Source organism: Gossypium arboreum, chromosome 1 (assembly GCF_025698485.1).
Source record: "Gossypium arboreum isolate Shixiya-1 chromosome 1, ASM2569848v2, whole genome shotgun sequence".
Taxonomy (NCBI): Eukaryota; Viridiplantae; Streptophyta; class Magnoliopsida; order Malvales; family Malvaceae; genus Gossypium; species Gossypium arboreum.
In genome coordinates, this window is record NC_069070.1 from 84,811,469 (window position 1) to 84,832,030 (window position 20,562).

Sequence of the window (20,562 nt, forward strand, 5' to 3'; positions counted from 1 at the left end):
AAATAGAATGCTAATTTGGTACCGATTTTCTAAGCGGTATCGATACATCTTTGAGAAATATAGATACCATCAAATAAGTATCGATAGCTACATGATATTTTAGAAACTTTTGCTAAATGGTCTTTAAGCATGCTTATAACTCATTATATGATCGTTTAATGTATGTTAGGTGAATTTTAACCTCGCCTAAGGTATTCTTGACTTGGAATCTCTATATATGTTCAAATTTAAGGATGTTAACATGCTAGTGAGACGTTATGTAATGTGTGATGTTGTGACGGTGGAATAGCGTCTTATTACTCGAGCCCGGCGACTGAGCCAGGTATAAGGTGTTACATATTTTGTGAGGGAGAAGATGAACATGTAAATGACCTTTTTTTTAGCTTATATACTTGTAATTAAAATATAATTAATCATAATTGTTATTTAAACTTAAATTAACAAACTTAATGATAATTAATGAAGTTGGTGGATGTAAGATGTCATCCACCACCATTTGGCATATTTAGAAGTGTCCAATTGCTCAATTGGTCATTTGGTTAATTAAAAATCTATAGAGATTAATTTTTACCACTTTTACAATTTAATTCTTATACCACAATTAATTATCTAGTTTTCAACACCACTGAAAATCGAACTGTTAGAACCTCGTACGCTCTCTTATCATCTATTTTTTATTTACACCTATTAAAAGTGATTTTTAAAATTTAAACTTAAGTTTGGAATTGAATTAAATAAAGGAAAGGAAAGTAAGATAAAATTAACACATGTTCTTCTGTTTGGATAATTTTTTCTGTTTAAGTAGAGGGAAGCAAAGGGAGTTGAATATCTTAAGTTAGTTTACTTTTATATATTGAATTTTATTATTAGTTATCAAAGTAGGTATTCCCAAAAGTTCTTTTTCAAAATATTCTTTTTAGGGGTATTCCAAAATTTCTCTTAGAAATCTTGTACTTTGCTATTAGGTATATGAATTAACTTGATCATAGGAACTTTACTGCTACAGGAGTTTACTGCAGGCCATTTTATAACACATTAAACTTAATAGCCATAGGTGTCAAATCTATGGTTTCTTAAGCTAGTTGATCCCATTTTCCTCTCCTATAAATTTTCTAGTTTTCTAAAAAAAAGGGCATTTTGAAACAAGTCTCTCAAAATCCTCTCCAACATCTACAAATCGTGAACTATTCCAATAACTTTAAAGTTTCTACAGCTCACTTAGTCAATTAAGTTTTTTTTTCTATAATCCATGAATTATTGTATTAGTTTTTTTAGCCTATATTATTTTTAGCAAACATTGATAGTCAATTTGAAAATGTTTTTATTGCCAGTATTATATTACTATTGTTGTTACAATTCTTTAAAATGTTCTATATATGATATGAGGAAGTTGTGTTATTATTTATTGTTTCCATTGTAGTAAGTGTTAATTTTGTGGAATTCTTATTATTAAGTGTCGGAAAAATTCAGTTTAGAAATTGATTTTGTAGCACAATGGAAAATTTAGAAAAAATCTAAAATTGAGCAGTTGTGTTATTTATCACAATAAACCATTTACCACATTCATACATGTGTTTTGAAATAGGTAGTCTAAGTAGTTTTCTAGATTTCTACCAACATGATCTTCTCTGTTATTCTTGAACCTCATCTTGCTTAAAGTGTGGGCTCTAAATCATGAATTGATGAACACAATGAAAACTTTATTGATGTTCCGATAAGGAGGATCAATAACTCTCTATGGGCTAGAAACCAGAAGCAAACTCTCTCAAAGTTAAAAATTTATTTGAAGAATAAATCTCACTGAAATTTGACAGAGTGCCAACACTTCGTATTGTCTATTTGACCTAGCCCATGGTTTCTATTTATTTAGAAATTCACAAAATCCTTAGTCAAGTGAAAAGAAAAATAGTAATATTTTAATTGAAAACATGTAGCCTTACCAGGACTAAGGGAGGTGGGGACACATCTTTGTTGGGAACTAGGTTTGTCGCCCATTCCATGTGTTATGAGCCTTTTTAGGCTTTTCATTTATTAGGTTAAACTATGTGTTATCTGGACTTTAAACAAACCTATATAATTTATTATTTATTTAATTAGAATAAATTTAATTAATTTTCCTAATTAAATTATTTTTCAACACAATTCTAATTACGATAAAGTCATCATCATGATGACTTTATTGTACTATAATCTGAGTAAATAAATTTAATTGTCTTGTTCAATAAAACTTCGATGACTAATTAATTTAATTTTCATTTCGAACTTCAATTATTTAACTACAATCAATTTAATAATAATTTGAAGAAATCAATTTAATATCAAAGTCATCTTCCTGCTCATAGCTAAAAAGTATTTTCACTGCGAATAGTGATACATGCGATCTATTTTTCAAGTTCGTCATTTTCATATATTCATCTCATCAATTCAAATGCAAACTATACAAAGTTATACTGATCTAGCAGGGGAGCCAATTGGACATATATAATTAGGTCTCAGATAATTTGTAATAAAGTTTTGACTATTCGTCTATTAATTACAAGATTATTTAATCATGGAGTTATTCCACTAAAGTATATTGACTAAACTCTCCCCATTATATATCATTTAGGAAAACAACTTATCAAGTTTTAGCCCAATGACCTTCTCATATGTGTGTTAAGGGTATCTTTAATCTATTTAGTTAAATCCGTTTACCCAATATGATTCTATTTTATCTCATGGTAACCATTACATCTTCATTCATGAAAAAGCCAATTATTAACACATAGTAATTAAACCATCCATCCCAAACAAATAACCCATGGCCATGTTACTTTTCCATCTATCATGTAACGCCAATGAGAGGATACAATTTACCTTTTATCGGACTATGAATACCACTATCGTAAGTGAAGTTATGTCATGTAGAATTCGTAAACCCAATGTATCAAATTTAGACTCTATTACCAATTAAACTCAGGCTTTCAATACATCAAAGCATACAAGCCATGCACACATAAACTATCATTTACTCATGATTTAGGTAAGTCACACTATGAATATCATAAGTGAATAAATCTATAAATGGTTCTAGGATTTATTTTACTTGGGTCAGATGTATTGTCAGTTTAGACAATCACATCTATGTCTCCATCTTTTGGGGGTCATCCACTCCAATATCTAAGACAAGTTATTTCTATAATTGGCTTGATAGATGGCATCATAGTCTTTAAATCGATCTGCTCAATTACAATTTATTAGACTATGGACCATTTAGATTACCTATTAATATAAGTTATCTTCTTGCATTATGATCCGACCACATAATACAGCTTCATATTAGTTAAACAATAGGTAATCAGTGAGTCAACATTTGCTTATACATTTTGCTTTGTGTACAAAAACCATTGGTGACAAATACAAATGATATTAATGTGAATGATGAAATTTTATTAAACCAATCTGTTTGAAAAATTACAAGTACATATGATGAAAAACTACACTAAGGGCACTAGATCTCAACATTAAGATATGTTGAAATCGTTAAATTGTTATGTCATTATTGTTGCTACATTTGTTGAAGATATTTTGCATATGATATATGGACATTGTGTTGCTGTTTTTTGTTGCAATTGTAGTAAGTGTTAATTTTGTTGGATTCTTTGTTATTAAAAATTATCAAAACCGTTAGAATTGTTATGTTATAATTGTGTCAAAATCATGGCGACTGTATCGTATTAGAACTTATGTGCAAACTTATTTAATTATCCAAATAGAATATTACAAAGATGACTATGAAATTTAATTTTCACTTTGGACTAAATAATTTAATTTGTTCATCCAATTAAATAACAATCTAAAGAAAATTAAATCAATCTTAAGGCATTTCTTGTCTTCCCGAGAAAATACATTTACTACGGATAGTAATTCATGCAAACTATTTTTCATTCGACACTTTTGTCCATTCAATCAAAGTTCTTATTACACAATTTGTTTAGTGTTATATTAAGCTATCAGAGAGATCGAGTAGACATATATAACTAAGGCCAAAACAATTTGTAATTAAGTCTTGACTCTTCGTCTATTAATTATGATGTTATTTAGTCATGGAATCAATCCACTAAAAGTACCATGACGGAACTTCTCATTATATACCATTACTAAAGTTATTTAATTAAGCTTTGTCCAATGACATTGTCGTGCGTGTGTTATCCTTTAAGTTAAATCTATTCACCTAATCCAACCCTTTTTTATCTAACTATCAATTTGTATTTCCACAACGAAAATGATCATTACTCATACTAGTAATGATAAATAATTTGTCCCAAACAAATTACCCACAGTTATAATCCATACAATGCCAATGAAGGGATTTTATTTACTTCTTTTATTTAGCAATGAATCTACTATTATAAGTGAAGTTATATCTTGCACAAGTCGTGTACCCAACATACCAACTTTCGGCTCACTACCTTAAGAGTAAAAGTTTTCAATATATCAAAGCACACAAGTTATACATACATGATCATTCACTTACTCAATATTTAGGTAAGTTACACCATGAATGTCACAAGTGAATAAATTCATAAATAGATAAAATATAAATTCAACTTGGGTCATGCCTGGTGTATTGTTAGTCTAAATAATCACATATATTCCTCCATTTCTAATAGTCAATTCAGCTTTGATAGCTAAAACAAGTTATCTCTCCAATTGGACCTATATACGACATAATAGTCCTAACATGAATCATTTCTCAATCTAGTTTCATGGACTACATGCAAATTAGATTACCAGCTAATATAAGTTGCCTTTTTGAATTATAATTTAACCATTTAATGCAACTTGATATTAGTTAAATCTTAGGTCACCAATAAGCCAATATTTGTTTATTCATTTTTCTTTACATGTAAAAACCATTAAGGAAAATTATGCAAAGAATATTAGATAAACATGTGATTTTTATCTATATATTTATTAAGTTCAAAAAAATGACAAGTAGATAATGATGAAATTAGTTGCACTCAGGGCACAAATCTTAACATGGTTGCCACATGTTGAACTACTACATCACCCAAGCATAATGCTTCCATACAACAATATGTAAGTATACATTGATTGTGTAAACCCTCCCTACTTTATAAGAATACTCTGTCACATCCCCTAGTAGTACTACATGTGTCCTTGACCTATTACAGTGTCCATAAAACTACAAATAATTATTTAAGGTTAAAAAAACAAGACTTATGCTTGTAATCAATTCATTAAATACTAATAGGATAAAAACTTACCTCTCAAACTAAATATCTTTTAATGTCAATTTGGGTCTATGTAACCTCACAATAATAAATAGCGTGATCCAAATTGATTTGAAATCTACAAATATATTAAATATTTATAATACACATTATAAAATATTATAACCTAAAATATATTCCATATGTTAAACATAAATCTATTTTTGTCTTTTCACCAATAAAAATGCTACTGGATGCGAAGGGATTGGTGAAATAAATGATATCCACATCTATGCCAATAGTATGTTAAGTGCCTGTTTAATTCTTTTTAACTTGATCTATCACTCTGTTAAGTGCCTGTTATAGGAATGCTAATAGCATGAACCCCCAGTTGTATGTAGGGACACAAGTGAGGTCCTCAAGAAACAACAAAGTGCCAAAAACTCGCCGACTTATCTAATATAATCATTCCACCAATGATGTACAAGTTGCAGCCTTCACATACTACTTGAACTCTTCATTGGTCACATGGTCTGTTAGAGAATGTGTAACACCCCCAAACCCGACCTAGATATTATGGCCAAATATGGCGATGTCACATAAAAGTGTGTATGAAAACAGTCTCGTTTGCTAAAACTGTTTTTTCGTTTAGAATTCGATATTATCTTCCATTAATTCTAAAATCGTGATTTTTATTCAGTCGTTAGTTTTCAAAACTTATACATTGCAGAAGCATTTTAAAACAGTTCTCGTCATCGAGGGTATTTTGTTAAAAACATAAGTTTCTTTTTAAAACCAGAATTTTTTTACCTACCACTGGCAACCATAAATGTGAAATAGTATAAGCCCCAAATCTAAACCAAAAGTCCGTAGAGGCCATCTTACATAAAATAAAAAATAAAAATAAAAACCAAATAATATTTAAAATCATGGATAAGTACGAAACAGTGTCAAAGGGGTTGTGTGGCCACCATCGAGTCCTCCGCTGCACTGATCCATCTAGGTCTAGGGATTACCTGTATAGATAAAACAAAAGGGTGAGTTTACAAAAACTTAGTGTGTAATTCCCAGGCATACAAACAAACAAACACAGTCTGGGCTTAAGCCCGTTTCAGTATCGAAATCAGTCCAGTTTGGGCCTTAGCCCGTATCAGTACAGAATCAATCATACAGTAGGGCCTTGGCCAATTACGGTATCAATAATCAGTACAGTTACAGATATGAAATATCAGATCCTACCCAGCCAGTCTCTACACTCCAACTCCGTCCAACCCTACACTCCATGTGGGGATATAATCAACCCACCCATCCCTACACTCCAAAAAGTACCGAATGTGGCACAAACAATTGTTTAAAGCTGAGCTGCTAGTATATTAGGCTTAAAGCCTTTCAATACACTTCCTCTACATATATCATCCCATCCCCATGCAATGCAACATACAGTCATGGCATGCTATCACATAGTCTCATGCATATAATCAGTACAATATTATAATCCTGCTCAGTAAACAGTCATACATACGTCATTTAGTCATTTAGGGATCAAAATATTACTTACCGACCCCACAGTAGGCTCACAATCGTCTCAAGCGACCCGTGCAACCTTAGCAAACAAATCACTAACATGGGCGTGTGAGCCCACATGGCCCAAATTGGATTTGGCCGTGTGGATCAAACGGCCTGGCCCAAAATCCCACACGCCTGTGTGGTGTACCCGTATGGGCCCACACTTCTGTGTGGCCCACACGACCCAAATAGGTCGAGCCCGTGTATCACACACAGCCCACCTGCCTATCACACGGCTGTGTCAAGCGCATACAGCCTAGGTCGTCAACCACACGCCTGTGTTAGGGCACATGGCCTACCATACGGGCGACCACACGCCCGTGTGGCATCGATAGAATACTTTTTTAGCTTTTCGCCGATCCTTATTTTCAGTGATTCGAATATACACCTGGTTTTGATTGATGCTAAATCGGTCCCCGAGTACTCCAGAACCTATAAATTGGTAATCCAATTTTAATTTTAGAGATATATGATACTTGAATCGAGATTACAACACTATAAAAACTCACCGAATCAACTAGCGCTAACACGCACTTACCGTGGCGCACCAGCAGGTTACTGACCTTTGCCTAGTTAAAACAACAAAACAATCTTTCATCAACACTTAGTCCAAAAACATCAATACTGAAGTAAGAACCCAAACTTACCGAGCACACCGACGTCGTACAACCCCACCTAGTTAAAGGAAATAGAAAACGAATGAAAAAGAAGCAGTAGGGAAGAAAACAAAACCAAGATCAATAGAGGCAAATTGAGCAGAATTTCAGCAAGGGAGTAGAGAATTGATGTTAGAAGAAAGAGAGAGAGAGAGAGAGAGAGAGAAGAATTTGGGGATTTTGAAATAAAAAATAAAAAATAAGAAATTAGATTTTTGGATGATTCCCCACATCCCCTAATTCACTCTTAAAATCTCTCCCCCCTGACTCCCCACTACACCTAACTACTCATAATCCATACTAACTCGAACTCCTTCCAGCACCGATAGCAAAAAATATCCCCTTTACACACGCAGTGATTTGAACCTCAGACCTCCAGCTACTTAATGTTCCACTTAACCACCAGACCAGCAGGCCCATTCTGATGGAAAGCTACCAATAACTAATTATAAGCCTGCTGGACTAATCGTTAAGGTTTAGTTCAGGAAAAAGACAAAATTTGCCAAAACTAAGGCTTGAACGTAGGACCTAACACACACAGCCAGAATACTTAACTACTGAAGCAGATACGAATTTGTGTGTCATATATTAACAGAACAGAAATATACAGTTTGAGGCGTTACAACTCTACCCCCTAAAAGAAAATTTCAGCCTCAAAATTTTCCTGATCAGAACAATTGAGGAAACTGCTAAAGCATCGCATCCTCAGGCTCCCACCTGGCCTCCTCAGAGCTATGGTTACGCCAAAGATCCTTAACCAGTGGAACCGACTTCCTCCTCAGAACATTTACATCCTTATCTAAAATTTGTACTGGCTCCTCTTTGAAAGTTAGATCTGGCCTAACCTCAATCTCCTCAACTGGAACAATATACATTGGATCCGAGCGGTAACGCCTCAACATCGAGACATGGAAAACATTATGAATCCAATCCAATTCTAGAGGTAGCTCTAATTGGTAGGCAATCAGTCCTACTCGTCTCAAAATTCGGTAAGGTCCAATAAATCTAGGGCTCAGCTTTCCCTTTCGACCAAATCTCAGAACCTATTCCAATGCGAGACCCTCAGAAACACGAAGTCCCCCATAGAATACTCAATCTCTCGCCTCTTCAGATCAGCATAAGACTACTGCTTATCAAAAGCGGCCTTCAGACGGCCCCTAATTAGCCGACCTTATCCTCAGTCTCGAAAATCAACTCAGGACCCAATGCTCGACGTTCACCAAGTTCAGTCAAACACAAAGGAGTATGGCATTTATGACCATATAGAGCCTTGTAAAGTGCCATCTGTATACTAGACTAATAACTGTTGTTATAAGCAAACTCTGCTAGCGGCAAGTACTCCTCCCAACTGCCTTGAAAGTCAATGACACAGCTCCTCAACATATCCTTCAGTATCTGAATCACCCTCTCAGATTGACCATCTATCTAAGGATAGAACGCGGTACTGAAGTCCAATCTTGTACCCAGAGCTTCATATAGTTTTTTTCAGATCTAAGACGAGAAATAAGGATCCCTATCAGATATTATCGAAACCGGTAACCCATGAAGTCTCACTATCTCAGACACATACAGCTTTGCCAGCTTCGGCAGAGAGTAGTCTGTGCAAACAGGTATGATGTGGGCGGACTTAGTTAATCGATCCACGATGACTCATACAGAATCCTTCTTAGTGGGCGTTAGGGGCAACCCACTAACGAAGTCCATAGTCACTCGCTCCCACTTCCAAAGTGGAATCTTAGCTAGCTGAAGCAACCCCGAAGGTAACTGATGCTCAGCTTTAACCTGTTGGCAAGTCAGACACTTACCCACAAAATGTATAACCTCCCGTTTAAGTCTTAGCCACCAGTATAACTCACGAAAGTCTCGGTACATCTTATTTCCGCCAAGATGCATAGCATAAGGGCTACTATGTACCTCTCGTAGTACAGACTTCCTCAACTCGGTATCTTTCAATACACAGACTCTCCCACGAAAATAGAGTACCCCTTTGTTATTCAGTTCAAAATCTGAAGTGCTACCACTCTCAACCTGTCGAAACGAAGACCCAGTGACTCATCTTCCAACTATTTACCCTTAATCTAATCGGTCCACATCAGTTTAACTTGAAGCTCGGCCAACAAACTACCATCATCAAATAAACTGAGGTGAGCAAACATCGCCCTCAGATCAGTCATAGCTCTATGGCTCAGTGCATTGGCCACCACATTGGCCTTACTCGGATGGTATTTGATCGTACAGTCATAGTTCTTAAGCAGCTCAATCCATCTACGCTACCTAAAATTTAACTCCTTCTGAGTGAGGAAATACTTGAGGCTCTTGTGATTCGTGTAGATGATACACTTTTCACCATATAAGTAATGCCTCTAGATTTTTAGTGTGAAAACACGGCGACCAACTCCAGGTCATGTGTCAAATAATTTTCCTCATGAATCTTAAGCTGATAAGATGCATAAGCTACCACCTTACCCTATTTCATTAACACACATCCCAAACCAACATGTGATGCATCATTGTAGACAGTGAACTCTTTCCCAAACTCTGGCTATATCAAAACAGGGGCCTCAGTCAATACTGTCTTGAGCTTCTCAAAGCTCTCTTGCTGCGCATCAGTCCAGTTGAAAGGCGCACCCTTACGTAGCAGCTTAGTCAAGGGTGCTGCAATCAGGGAAAACCCCTCTACAAATCGTCGGTAATACCCTACCAGTCCCAGAAAATTGTGAATCTCAAATACAGTTTTAGGATGCTTCCAATCCAAGACAGCCTCAATCTTTCGATGGTCAACTCTAATCCCCTCAGCTGAAACCACATGTCCCAAAAACGTTACTTCACTTAACTAGAACTTGTATTTACTGAACTTGGCGTAAGTTATTTCTCTCTCAGAATCTATAAAACCACTCTGAGATGTTCATCATGCTCATCCTCAGTCTTCGAATACACCAATATGTCATCAATAAATACCACCATGAACCAATCCAGATAGGGTTGGAACACTCGGTTCATCAAATCTATAAAATTTGCTAATGCACTTATCAGTCTAAATAGCATTACTAGGAACTCGTAAGGTCTATAATGGGTCCTAAACGCCGTCTTATGCACATCGACCTCCTTAATTCTTAATTGGTGATACCCCGATCAGAGATCAATCTTAAAAAAAACTGAAGCACCTCGAAACTGGTCAAACAGACCGTCTATCATCGGTAAAGGATACTTATTCTTGATGATCAACTTATTCAATTGCCGGTAGTTGATACACATACGCATGGACCCATCCTTCTTTTTCACAAATAGCACTGGTGCTCCCCATGGAGACACACTAGGACGAATGAATCCATGACCCAGTAATTCTTGAATATGAGCCTTAAGCTCCACAAGCTCTTTTGGTGTCATTTTATAAGGAGCGATGGACACCGGAGCTGTACCAGGAAGAAGCTCAATCCCAAACTCCACTTCTCTGTTCGCAGGTAACCCCGGTAACTCTTCAGAAAACACATCTAGAAAATCCCTTACCATTCTGATATCTTTTATAGATGAATCCCCATAATCAGAAACACTAATGTAGGCCAGATACGCCTCATATCCCTTACGAACCAACTTTTCGACCCTTAATGCAGAAATCACATTTGACAAGTAGTTTTGATATACCGCGATTACAACTATCTCGTTGTCTTCTTCAGTTCTTAGTACAACCCGTTTAGTGGCACAATCCAAGCTCACTCGGTGTTTAACCAGCCAGTCCACCAAGTATCAAATCAAACTCTCTGAAAGGAAGTTCCATCAAATCCGCCAAAAAGATAGTCCCTTGAAAGTTTAAAGGGACGTATCTAAACAACTTATTTACCTTTACTGATTGCCCCAACAGACTCAGTACAGTGACCTCACTCGTAGTGCTCTCACCCAGTATACCCAAGTTTTCAGATACAGTACAAGCTATATAGGAGTGAGTAGATCCTATATATATCAATGTAGTATATGGTACATCATAAATAAAAAATGTACCCTGATGACATCCGAAGCATCTACCCCCTCACGATGACGAGCAGCATAAACTAGAGTCGGCTGCCTTGCCTCAGTTTGGCCTGCACCTCTATCTGGTGGGCTTTGGCCACGGCCCAACCCATTATCTCCTCTGGCTTGTCTGTGGCCTCTCAGTGGCTACCAAACCGCTCTCGGTGGTGGTGCAGTACCAGTACCAGTACCCAGAGCTTGCATCTGGTCAAACCTCCGAGGACACTCTCCAATACGGTGCTCTAATGAATCACACCTCAAACAAGCCCCAGTTCTTTTCTAATACACGCCCTGATGGCATCTACCACAGTCAGTACAAGGCAGTTGTCCCGTAACAACTATAGGAGCCCCAACTCTGATCGGCCCATCAACTCTGGCCCTTTTCTTAGTCCTCTAAATGGAACTCGAGGGCTATGATTCCCTTTTATTCCTACCTCTTTCTCTGTTCTGGCATTCCGCGCGCTTCACTTCCTCGGCAATCTTCGCCTTATCAACCAGTGCAGAAAAATGTCGCTCTCTTTGTAGAGCTATCAGAACCCTCAGATTATCTCTGAGGCCATCCTCGAAGCGAACACATCGCTCATACTCTGTCACCACCATACCTCACGCATAGCGGCTCAATCTCAAAAATTCGACCTCATACTCGGCCACTGATCTATCGTCTTAGGTCAAACTCAAGAACTTCTCCTACGGGCATCCATATAACTGGCACCCACATACTTCCCCTGAAAGGCAGTTTTGAACAACTCCCAGAACCGTCGATCAGGCTGGGTGCCCTCCTTAACCGTAAGCCAACACTGGTAAGCCTCATCTCTCAACAGTGACACTACACCCTTTAGTTTTTACTCAGGGGTGTAGTCTAGATTGTCCATGATCCTCTCTGTAGCCTCAATCCAGTACTCAGCCACATTAGGGGTGACCCTAGCGACACCCCTGAATATCTCAGCTCCATTAGATCGGAGTCGTTCTGTAACCGACCCTCGGCCTCCAACTCTAGTATTAGGCCCAACGACCCTTTCTAAAATCCTCAACATGGCCAGGGATAGTGCGTCGTCCCCAGCCACTCGATCATGAGACCCTAACCGAGACCCAGTCTCTGTAACAGGTGACACCGGCGTCTCACTAGTGTTTAAATTTGGCATATCGCCAAATGAAGAGGACTCAGTTCGAGCCCCTCTCCGGCCTCTACCACGGCTTCTTGTACCTCGTCTGTGAGTACCTCGAGTGTTTATTATCGAATCACGTTTATCTGAATTAATAGTTTTTTACATCAGTTTACAGTTTCGTAATTGTTAACAAAATTATACAGAATAGTAACAGTAATTCGGAGTTCATTTTCGAACAACGCAGTGCCTATCAGTTTAACTATAGTCTCAGTGTACACTATTTTGAGTGCTTTCAATACAGTCCATCTATAGTAGTCTCAGTATATACTACCTATAGTAGTTTCAATCAAAACATACAACAGTTATAGAGAACTTACAAGATCAGCGCCGGAAACTCGATGTACCACACGTTCAGTAAAAATATTCTAGTGTTCAAAAACCAATTAAAAATAAATTTTACATTTTAAAACCCAAATCCACAGCCGAGTTTTATAACCTGGCTCTGATACCACTAAATGTAACATCCCAAACCTGGCCTGGACGTTATGGCCGAATCTGGCGATGTCACATAGAAGTGTGTATGAAAACAGTCTCGTTTGCTAAATCATTTTTTCGTTTAAAATTCGATATTATCTTCCATTAATTCTAAAATCGTGATTTTTATTCAGTTGTTAGTTTTCAAAATTTATACATCGCGAAAGCATTTTAAAACAGTTAGCGTCATCGAGGCTATTTTGTTAAAAACATGCGTTTCTTTTGAAAACTCGAATTTTTTTACCTACCACTAGTAGCCATAAATGTGAAACAGTATAAGACCTAAATCTAAACTAAAAGTCCGTAGAGGCCATATTACATAAATTAAAAAATTAAAAAAACCCAAATAAAATTTAAAATCATGGATAAGTACGAAACAGTATCAAAGCAGTCGTGTGGCCACCATCGAGTCCTCCGCTGCACCGATCCACCTAGGTCTTGGGATTACCTGTACAAATAAAATAGAATGGTGAGTTTACAAAAACTCAGTGTGTAATTTCCAGGCATACAAACAAACAAACACAGTCTGGGCTTAAGCCCTTTTCAGTATCGAAATCAGTCCAATTTGGGCCTTAGCCCATATCAGTACAAAATCAGTCATGCAGTAGGGCCTTGGCCCATTATAGTATTAGTAATCAGTACAGTTACAGATATGCAATATCAGATCCTACCCAGCAAACCTCTACACTCCAACTCCGTCTAACTCTACACTCCATGTGGGGATATAATCAACCCACCCATCCCTACACTCCAAAAAGTACCGAATGCGGCACAAACAATGGTTTGCAGCTAATATGCCAGTATATTAGGCTTAAAGCCTTCAGTACACTTCCTTCACATATATCATCCCATCCCCATGCAATGCATCATACAGTCATGGCATGCTATCACATAGTGCCATGCATATAATCAGTATAGTATTATAATCCTGCTCAGTAAATAGTCATACATACATCATTCAATCAATTAGAGATCAAAGCATTGCTTACCGACCCCACAATAGGTTCACAGTCATCTCGGGCGACCCATGCAACCTTAGCAAACAAATCAGTAAATTGGGCTCACACACCCATGTGGTTTGCCCGTGTGGCCCATACAACCCAAATTGGCCTTGGCTGTGTGGATCACAAAGCTTGGCCCAGAATCTCACATGCCCATGTGGTGCACCTGTATGGGCCTACACGTCCGTGTAGCCTACACGACCCACTTGGCCATCACACAATCGTGTTAAGCGAGCACGGCCTGGCTTATCGACCACACGCTCTTATTAAGGCAGACGGCCCACCACATTGTCGACCTCACACCCATGTGGTGTTGACAATATATTTTTTGACCTTTCGGCGATCTCCATTTTCAGTGTTTCGGGTACACACCTGGTTTCGGTTGATGCTAAACCGGTCCCCAAGCACTCCAGAACTTATAAATCAGTAATTCAATTCTGATTTTAGAGATATACAATACTTGAATCGAGATTACACCACTATGAAAACTCACCAAATCAACTAGCATTAACACGCACTTACCATCAATTAACCAAAATTCCCAATACTCTAATTGTTGTAGCGCACCAGCAGGTTACTGACCTTCGCCTAGCGAAAACAACAAAACAATCCTTTATCAACACTTAGTCCAAAAACATCAATGCTTAAGCAAGAACCTAAACTTACCGAGCACACCGACGTCGTACAACCCAACCGAGTTAAAGGAAATAAGAAATGAAAGAAAAAGAAGCGGTGGGGAAGAAAACAAAACCAAGATCAACAGAGGCAAATGGAGTAGAATTTCGGTAGGGGAGTAGTGAATTGACATCAGAAGAGAGAGAGAGAGAGAGAGAGAGAGAGAGAAGAATTTGGGGATTTCAAAATACAAAATAGAAAATAAGAAAATAGATTTTTGGATGATTCCCTACATCCCCTAATTCACTCCTAAAATCTCTCCCCCTGACTCCCTATTACACTCAACTACTCAGAATCCATACTAACTCGAACTCCTGCCAGCACCGATAGCAAAAATTATTCCCTTTACACATGCAGGGATTCGAACCTCAGACCTCCAGCCACTTAACACTCCACTTAACCACCAGACCAACATGCCCATTCTGATGGAAAGCTACCAATAACTAACTATAAGCCTGTTGGACTAATAGTTAAAGCTTAATTCAGGAAAAAGCCAAAATTTGACAAAACTAAGGCTTGAACTTGGGACCTCACACACACACACCCAGAACACTTAACCACTAAAGCAGATGCAAATTTGTGTGTCATATATTAACAGAACAGAAATATACATTTTGGGGCGTTACAGAATGCTCAACCAATGTATTCAACTAGGTGAACTTCACTCAACCCTCATTGATATCACCCTCGCCATCTAGGTAATGCCCAATTAACCTATTCAATATTGGCTCAAAACATATTGAGCCACACTAGTGAAAAGAACTCTTTCAATTGGAAGCCTCGTGATTAGGGCTACATCTATTAAAGTGATTATCTCTTCACCGTAGGAAAAGTGGAAGGTAAGAGTATTCAACCTCACCTTTCCACCATGGTTGTAAGCAATGACAGTTGCATTGAAATATAAGGTACTTCAGCCGCCTTCAAAAAAATCCACTACTTGTAAACATGCTTGAAGTTAATGTTTCTCATTTATCGGTATCGGAATATGTATGTTTTGTCAAATTCGTAGATTTCATTCCTCAACCTAATAGGTAAATGAAAACAAAAATAATCTATATTTTATGTTCAATGATATAAAAGTTAAATACTAAAATAAAAAACTAACAACAAATAAATACTAGGTTAAATATTAAGTTAATAAAAATTACCATATTCATGGTTGTCAGAGCACTACGATCCTTTTCCCCTCAATAGAGTTATAGTAGAGTTGAAAGTTTCAAATTTAAGGTAAAAAATAATAATTTGAAGGGATTTGGACTCAAAAACTCAACAACGATGGGAGGTAACTTTTTCTTGTGTGATATCAAAAATAGGGGTACTTTTATAGGCATGAAAAAAACAATGAAGGACTTGACACCTATGGATGTCAACTTAACTTAATACATTTATTAAGGTTAAGTTTATAGTACATAGTGAAAATTGATTTATAGAGGAACTCAACATCCATTTGTGTCTACTTTTAATTAATATATTTATTAAGGTTTTGTTTATAATATATAGTGAAAATTGAATTATAGAAGAACTCAACATCCATCAATGTTGAGGCCTTCTTGTATGTATTAAACTTTTTATTACTTAAATTAAATGCAAAAAAAAATTATATTTAACTCAAAACCTATGGGTGTCCAGATCTTTGTATGTTGATTACAGCTAAAATACTCAGTAGTCAACATTAAATGTAGATACATTGATTTGTTTTACAAGGAAGTTGACACCAATAGGTGTTGAGGTCCTTAAATCTATACTTGATGAACTTGATTTGAAATCGTTTCTCATTGAGTTGAGTGAAATGAGATTAGAATTGAGTTGAGTTGAATCAAATAAATTTGTTAAATTAGGGGAAAAAACTGGCCATATTGAAATCTTGTTGAAAATATGACTAAATTCCAAGTTAAAGAACATAAATATACTTTATATTTGAAAAATCCTTTAAAACAAAACAAGAGAAAGGAAGATAATTAGTATGATAAATTTGATTTGATGATTTACTTGTTTAAGATATCAAATTTAGCATTTTGATTTTTTTAAATTATAATTTATAATTTTTATATATTTTTAATAATTTTTTGAATTTTTATATATTCATAAAATTATTGAAAAAGTATTTTGAAATTTTGAAGATTATTTTGAAATTTTTTGTACTTTTTTAAAAGGGATCAATTTGTACATTTTCAAAATTGTTAAGACCTAAGGGATATCTACATCAATTCGAGTTATTAAATTCAACTTAATTCAAACTCAAAAATTCGAATTTCAATTGTAAGGATGATTCATTTCCTCATGTCGCTAGAAGGATTTCACCAAACAAAACCACTTGTGTGTGTAATGATGAAGAGCTTATTTGAGCTTTGTTGGGATTTTATTCTCATATAAGGATATATACATAAAAAGTTTTGTGCAAAGGTGATGGAAGTGTAAGGAAAATTCTGATGCCAGGATCCTTAGACTAAAGTTTGAAGATGGAAGAACTGTCACTGGAAAGTAAAGGAGTGTTGGTAGAAGAATAAATTCCGATGCCAGGTTCCTTTAGACTAAAGCACTAAATGACTTAATTAATCATAAAATCTTTCACTTCAATTTAATTAGTCTCTTTGATTAATGTGGGAATAAGATGAAAACCACAATTATTTAGATGCTTTCTTGCTTTAATTTTCTTTATATAGTATACATTTTGTCTAAATTATTTATCACATATTTTATATTGAAAAAACATTTTGTTTTAAAAATATTTCTATATTTAGTAATATGTTGTATTTGAAATTCAAACGGGTTTGGCCTTAACTCTGTTAATGATCTCATATTATTGGTTAATAGAGAATCAAAGTCGATTTACCAATGAATCACGAAATGCTATGGTTCTAAAATATGATTTTTAAAATTTATTCAGAAATAATTCACGGGATCATGCACTCTTTTCTTTCCTAATTATAATAATAATAAAAAGTATAAGTGGGTGAATCTAGCCTATTCTTGAAATAAACAACTCGCACACACTTCCTTCCAAAAAAAAAAAAGTCAATACGCTAAGGACTACACTTAGATTTCTTGAATTTGTAGCTAAAATATCGGTATTAACCCCAAAACCCCCCGGTGGATGACCAGTAACCCAAGGAAACAAAAGAATCAATTGCATTTTTCATATGATCTCCTATTTTATTTTAGATAGACTAAAAAAATAAAAGAAGTAGATTTTTTCATATCACTTTGACTCCTTTTCTCTTCAAATTTTTGATACTAAGTATTCAATACATACCATAATAATATAATATTGTCGACCTTCATAACAAACCACAATCATATTGTTTATACAATACGGATAAATTGTCCACAAACACCAAATATTTCAATTTATCAGCCACATTAAAACAACCGTTATGGTGTAAGGTAGTATCTTTAACCTTGCAAAATCTTTTATGTTTATTATTTTCAACCAAGAAAGCCTTGATAATCAAAGGTAGCAAAAACAAACATCTCATCAATCCCCTCTGTCGACATTACTTCTCCATAAAGGTGTGATGCTTTTATCTTTAGTGAATTTGTGCTAAGGCATTAGCAAATCTCAATAAGTTCCTCTATCATACTTTGAATATTACTACCGTTAGTACATTCTACAACTTCTTTTTATAATACCTCATACTTGGTTTACTGACTTAATCAAATATTATAATGATTAAAACATTTCTAAAAGCTTAAAAATGTTTCGATAAATTTTGAGATGATTTATATCATCCCTAAAGTGCCCTTTAATATCGTGTCTCTAAATAATTTTAAGAGCAACTGTAAAAAAAAAAAAAAAATTCCAAATTTCATCCTTAAAGCTTTAATGGGAAATATCGTCACCAAATTCATAAAACACCAAATATATATATATATATATATATATATATATATATATATATATATATATTAAGAACAAATTTCATCAATATGGTACCAAAAATATTTATAACATTTTCATCTCTAAATGAACACTCCTTATAAACTCATTTCATCTCAAATTATTAATTTTATTTAATAATGTGTTTTATGAATTTATATCTAACAATACAAATTCTTAACAAAAGTAATTCTCTACATTTAAAATAAAATAAATAAAAGCTACAAGATTAAATTTTATAGAAATTTAAAATATTACCGCAATTTAAATTTATAATGAAAATCTTTAATTTAAAACAAAATAAAACTTTCAAAAATGTACAGTTGATGAAGCTGAATTAATGGATCTAGCACTGTCAACTTTAGTTATGCATAACTCAAAATCAACATATTCGAATGTACATGTATCCTTACGTTTTATTTAATTACTAAAAGAAGAATGAAAAAAGTTAAAATGTAAGACTCAAAATTTTTATTAGACACGATAATGTAAAAGAAATCCTGAGTTTAAATATTTTTGGAAGCAACATTAGTAGCATATATTATACGTTAATATAATTATATGATTATTTTACAGTGTTATATTTACAATTCGAATTTTTATATCATAACATATAAAACTCTAATTTTATGTCTAAGTACACATCTTAGTTATTATATCTGTATGATTATTATAAAAGAAAAATAAATAATTTCATTAGTAAGAAACCATTGAATGTTTGAATTAAATAATTCAATTAATAAACTAATGCATTGTTTGATTTGAATGTGAAGAATACATATGATTTCTGTAATTTCATACTATATAACGTGTAACCCTTAGTATAGTTTTATGGGTTTATTTTAATGTGGCTAATTTAATCTATCTTCTTCATTGAAAAATATGATTTATGGTAAGGTATTTTTAGGCAAGTTGATAATATATTCATTTCATTTCATGTTCTCACGTCTTTTTATTTTCTCATTTTCACTGGTTTTATAATTATTAGAATGCAATTATAAATCTAATTACATAAAATTTTAAATATATAATTATTGAAATACAATGCACACCAAGGAGACGCAAGCCCATGATATCAAAGTATGGCCTCTATGCGCCTAAATGACCTCAGCTCTCCATTCTTTTCCAAATATCCATTTCTCCCACTTTTTAATAACACTTCCTATTCTAACTACGGATTAATTCAATTCAAAATTATCGGAATCTTTTTTTTCAAATTTTGAATTATTCGAATTGATTTAATCGAATTAACTTGAATTTTTTTTTTATTTCGAGTTCGAATCAAGTTGAAATTTTAAATTCAAATACACCAAATATTAAACCCTTTTACTCTCCTCCCCCCTCAACACCCTCCCTCAAACCCTTTTACTTCTCTCCAACCCCTCAAAACTTTTTTTTTTCTTTTTGTCTTCCCCCAAAACTTTTACTTCATTCTAAATCTCAAAAACTTTTTTTCCGAATTAATGTCTACTATTTATATTATTGAATTAAATTTCATATTTTTACTATTTATATTATTTAATTATTTAATCATATGAATCTTTATCAATTTCTATTAAAATTGAATTATTGATGATGATATAAAATTTTTGTTGGTATCAATTTCACATTTTATTTTTAAAATAACTTTTATTAAAAAATCATATTTTTACATTTAATATACTTTTTAATTTCAAATTATATTGTGGCAAGAATCAGAAGATAATTGAAGCAACTAAGCAAGGAAAGAAACTAACCCGTATATAAAATATTAATAAATAAATTATGAGAGGATGAAAGTTAATACCAAATTTGATTACGGTGGGTGGTAGTGACTCCAAGGACGGAAAGTTATTTTTTTAATTTAACTCGAACAAATATATTTGATTCGATTCTATTTGAATTCCATCTCACTCAAATCGATTCGAGAAAATTTCAAATCGAGTT

The 20,562-nt window shown here is 34.5% G+C and overlaps 2 protein-coding genes across 2 annotated transcripts; both read right to left on the reverse strand.

The window, feature by feature from the left end:
• Positions 1-8,127: 8,127 nt before the first annotated feature.
• Positions 8,128-8,722, reverse strand: LOC128280513 (uncharacterized). The gene is made up of 2 exons (XM_053018687.1): positions 8,609-8,722; positions 8,128-8,481 (listed from the first exon to the last, which is right to left on the reverse strand). The coding sequence occupies exons 1-2, from the start codon at positions 8,720-8,722 to the stop codon at positions 8,128-8,130; spliced, it is 468 nt and encodes a 155-aa protein (XP_052874647.1).
• Positions 8,723-9,980: 1,258 nt separating this feature from the next.
• On the reverse strand, positions 9,981-12,254 carry LOC128280515 (uncharacterized mitochondrial protein AtMg00860-like). The gene is made up of 2 exons (XM_053018691.1): positions 12,164-12,254; positions 9,981-10,234 (listed from the first exon to the last, which is right to left on the reverse strand). The coding sequence occupies exons 1-2, from the start codon at positions 12,252-12,254 to the stop codon at positions 9,981-9,983; spliced, it is 345 nt and encodes a 114-aa protein (XP_052874651.1).
• Positions 12,255-20,562: the final 8,308 nt, after the last annotated feature.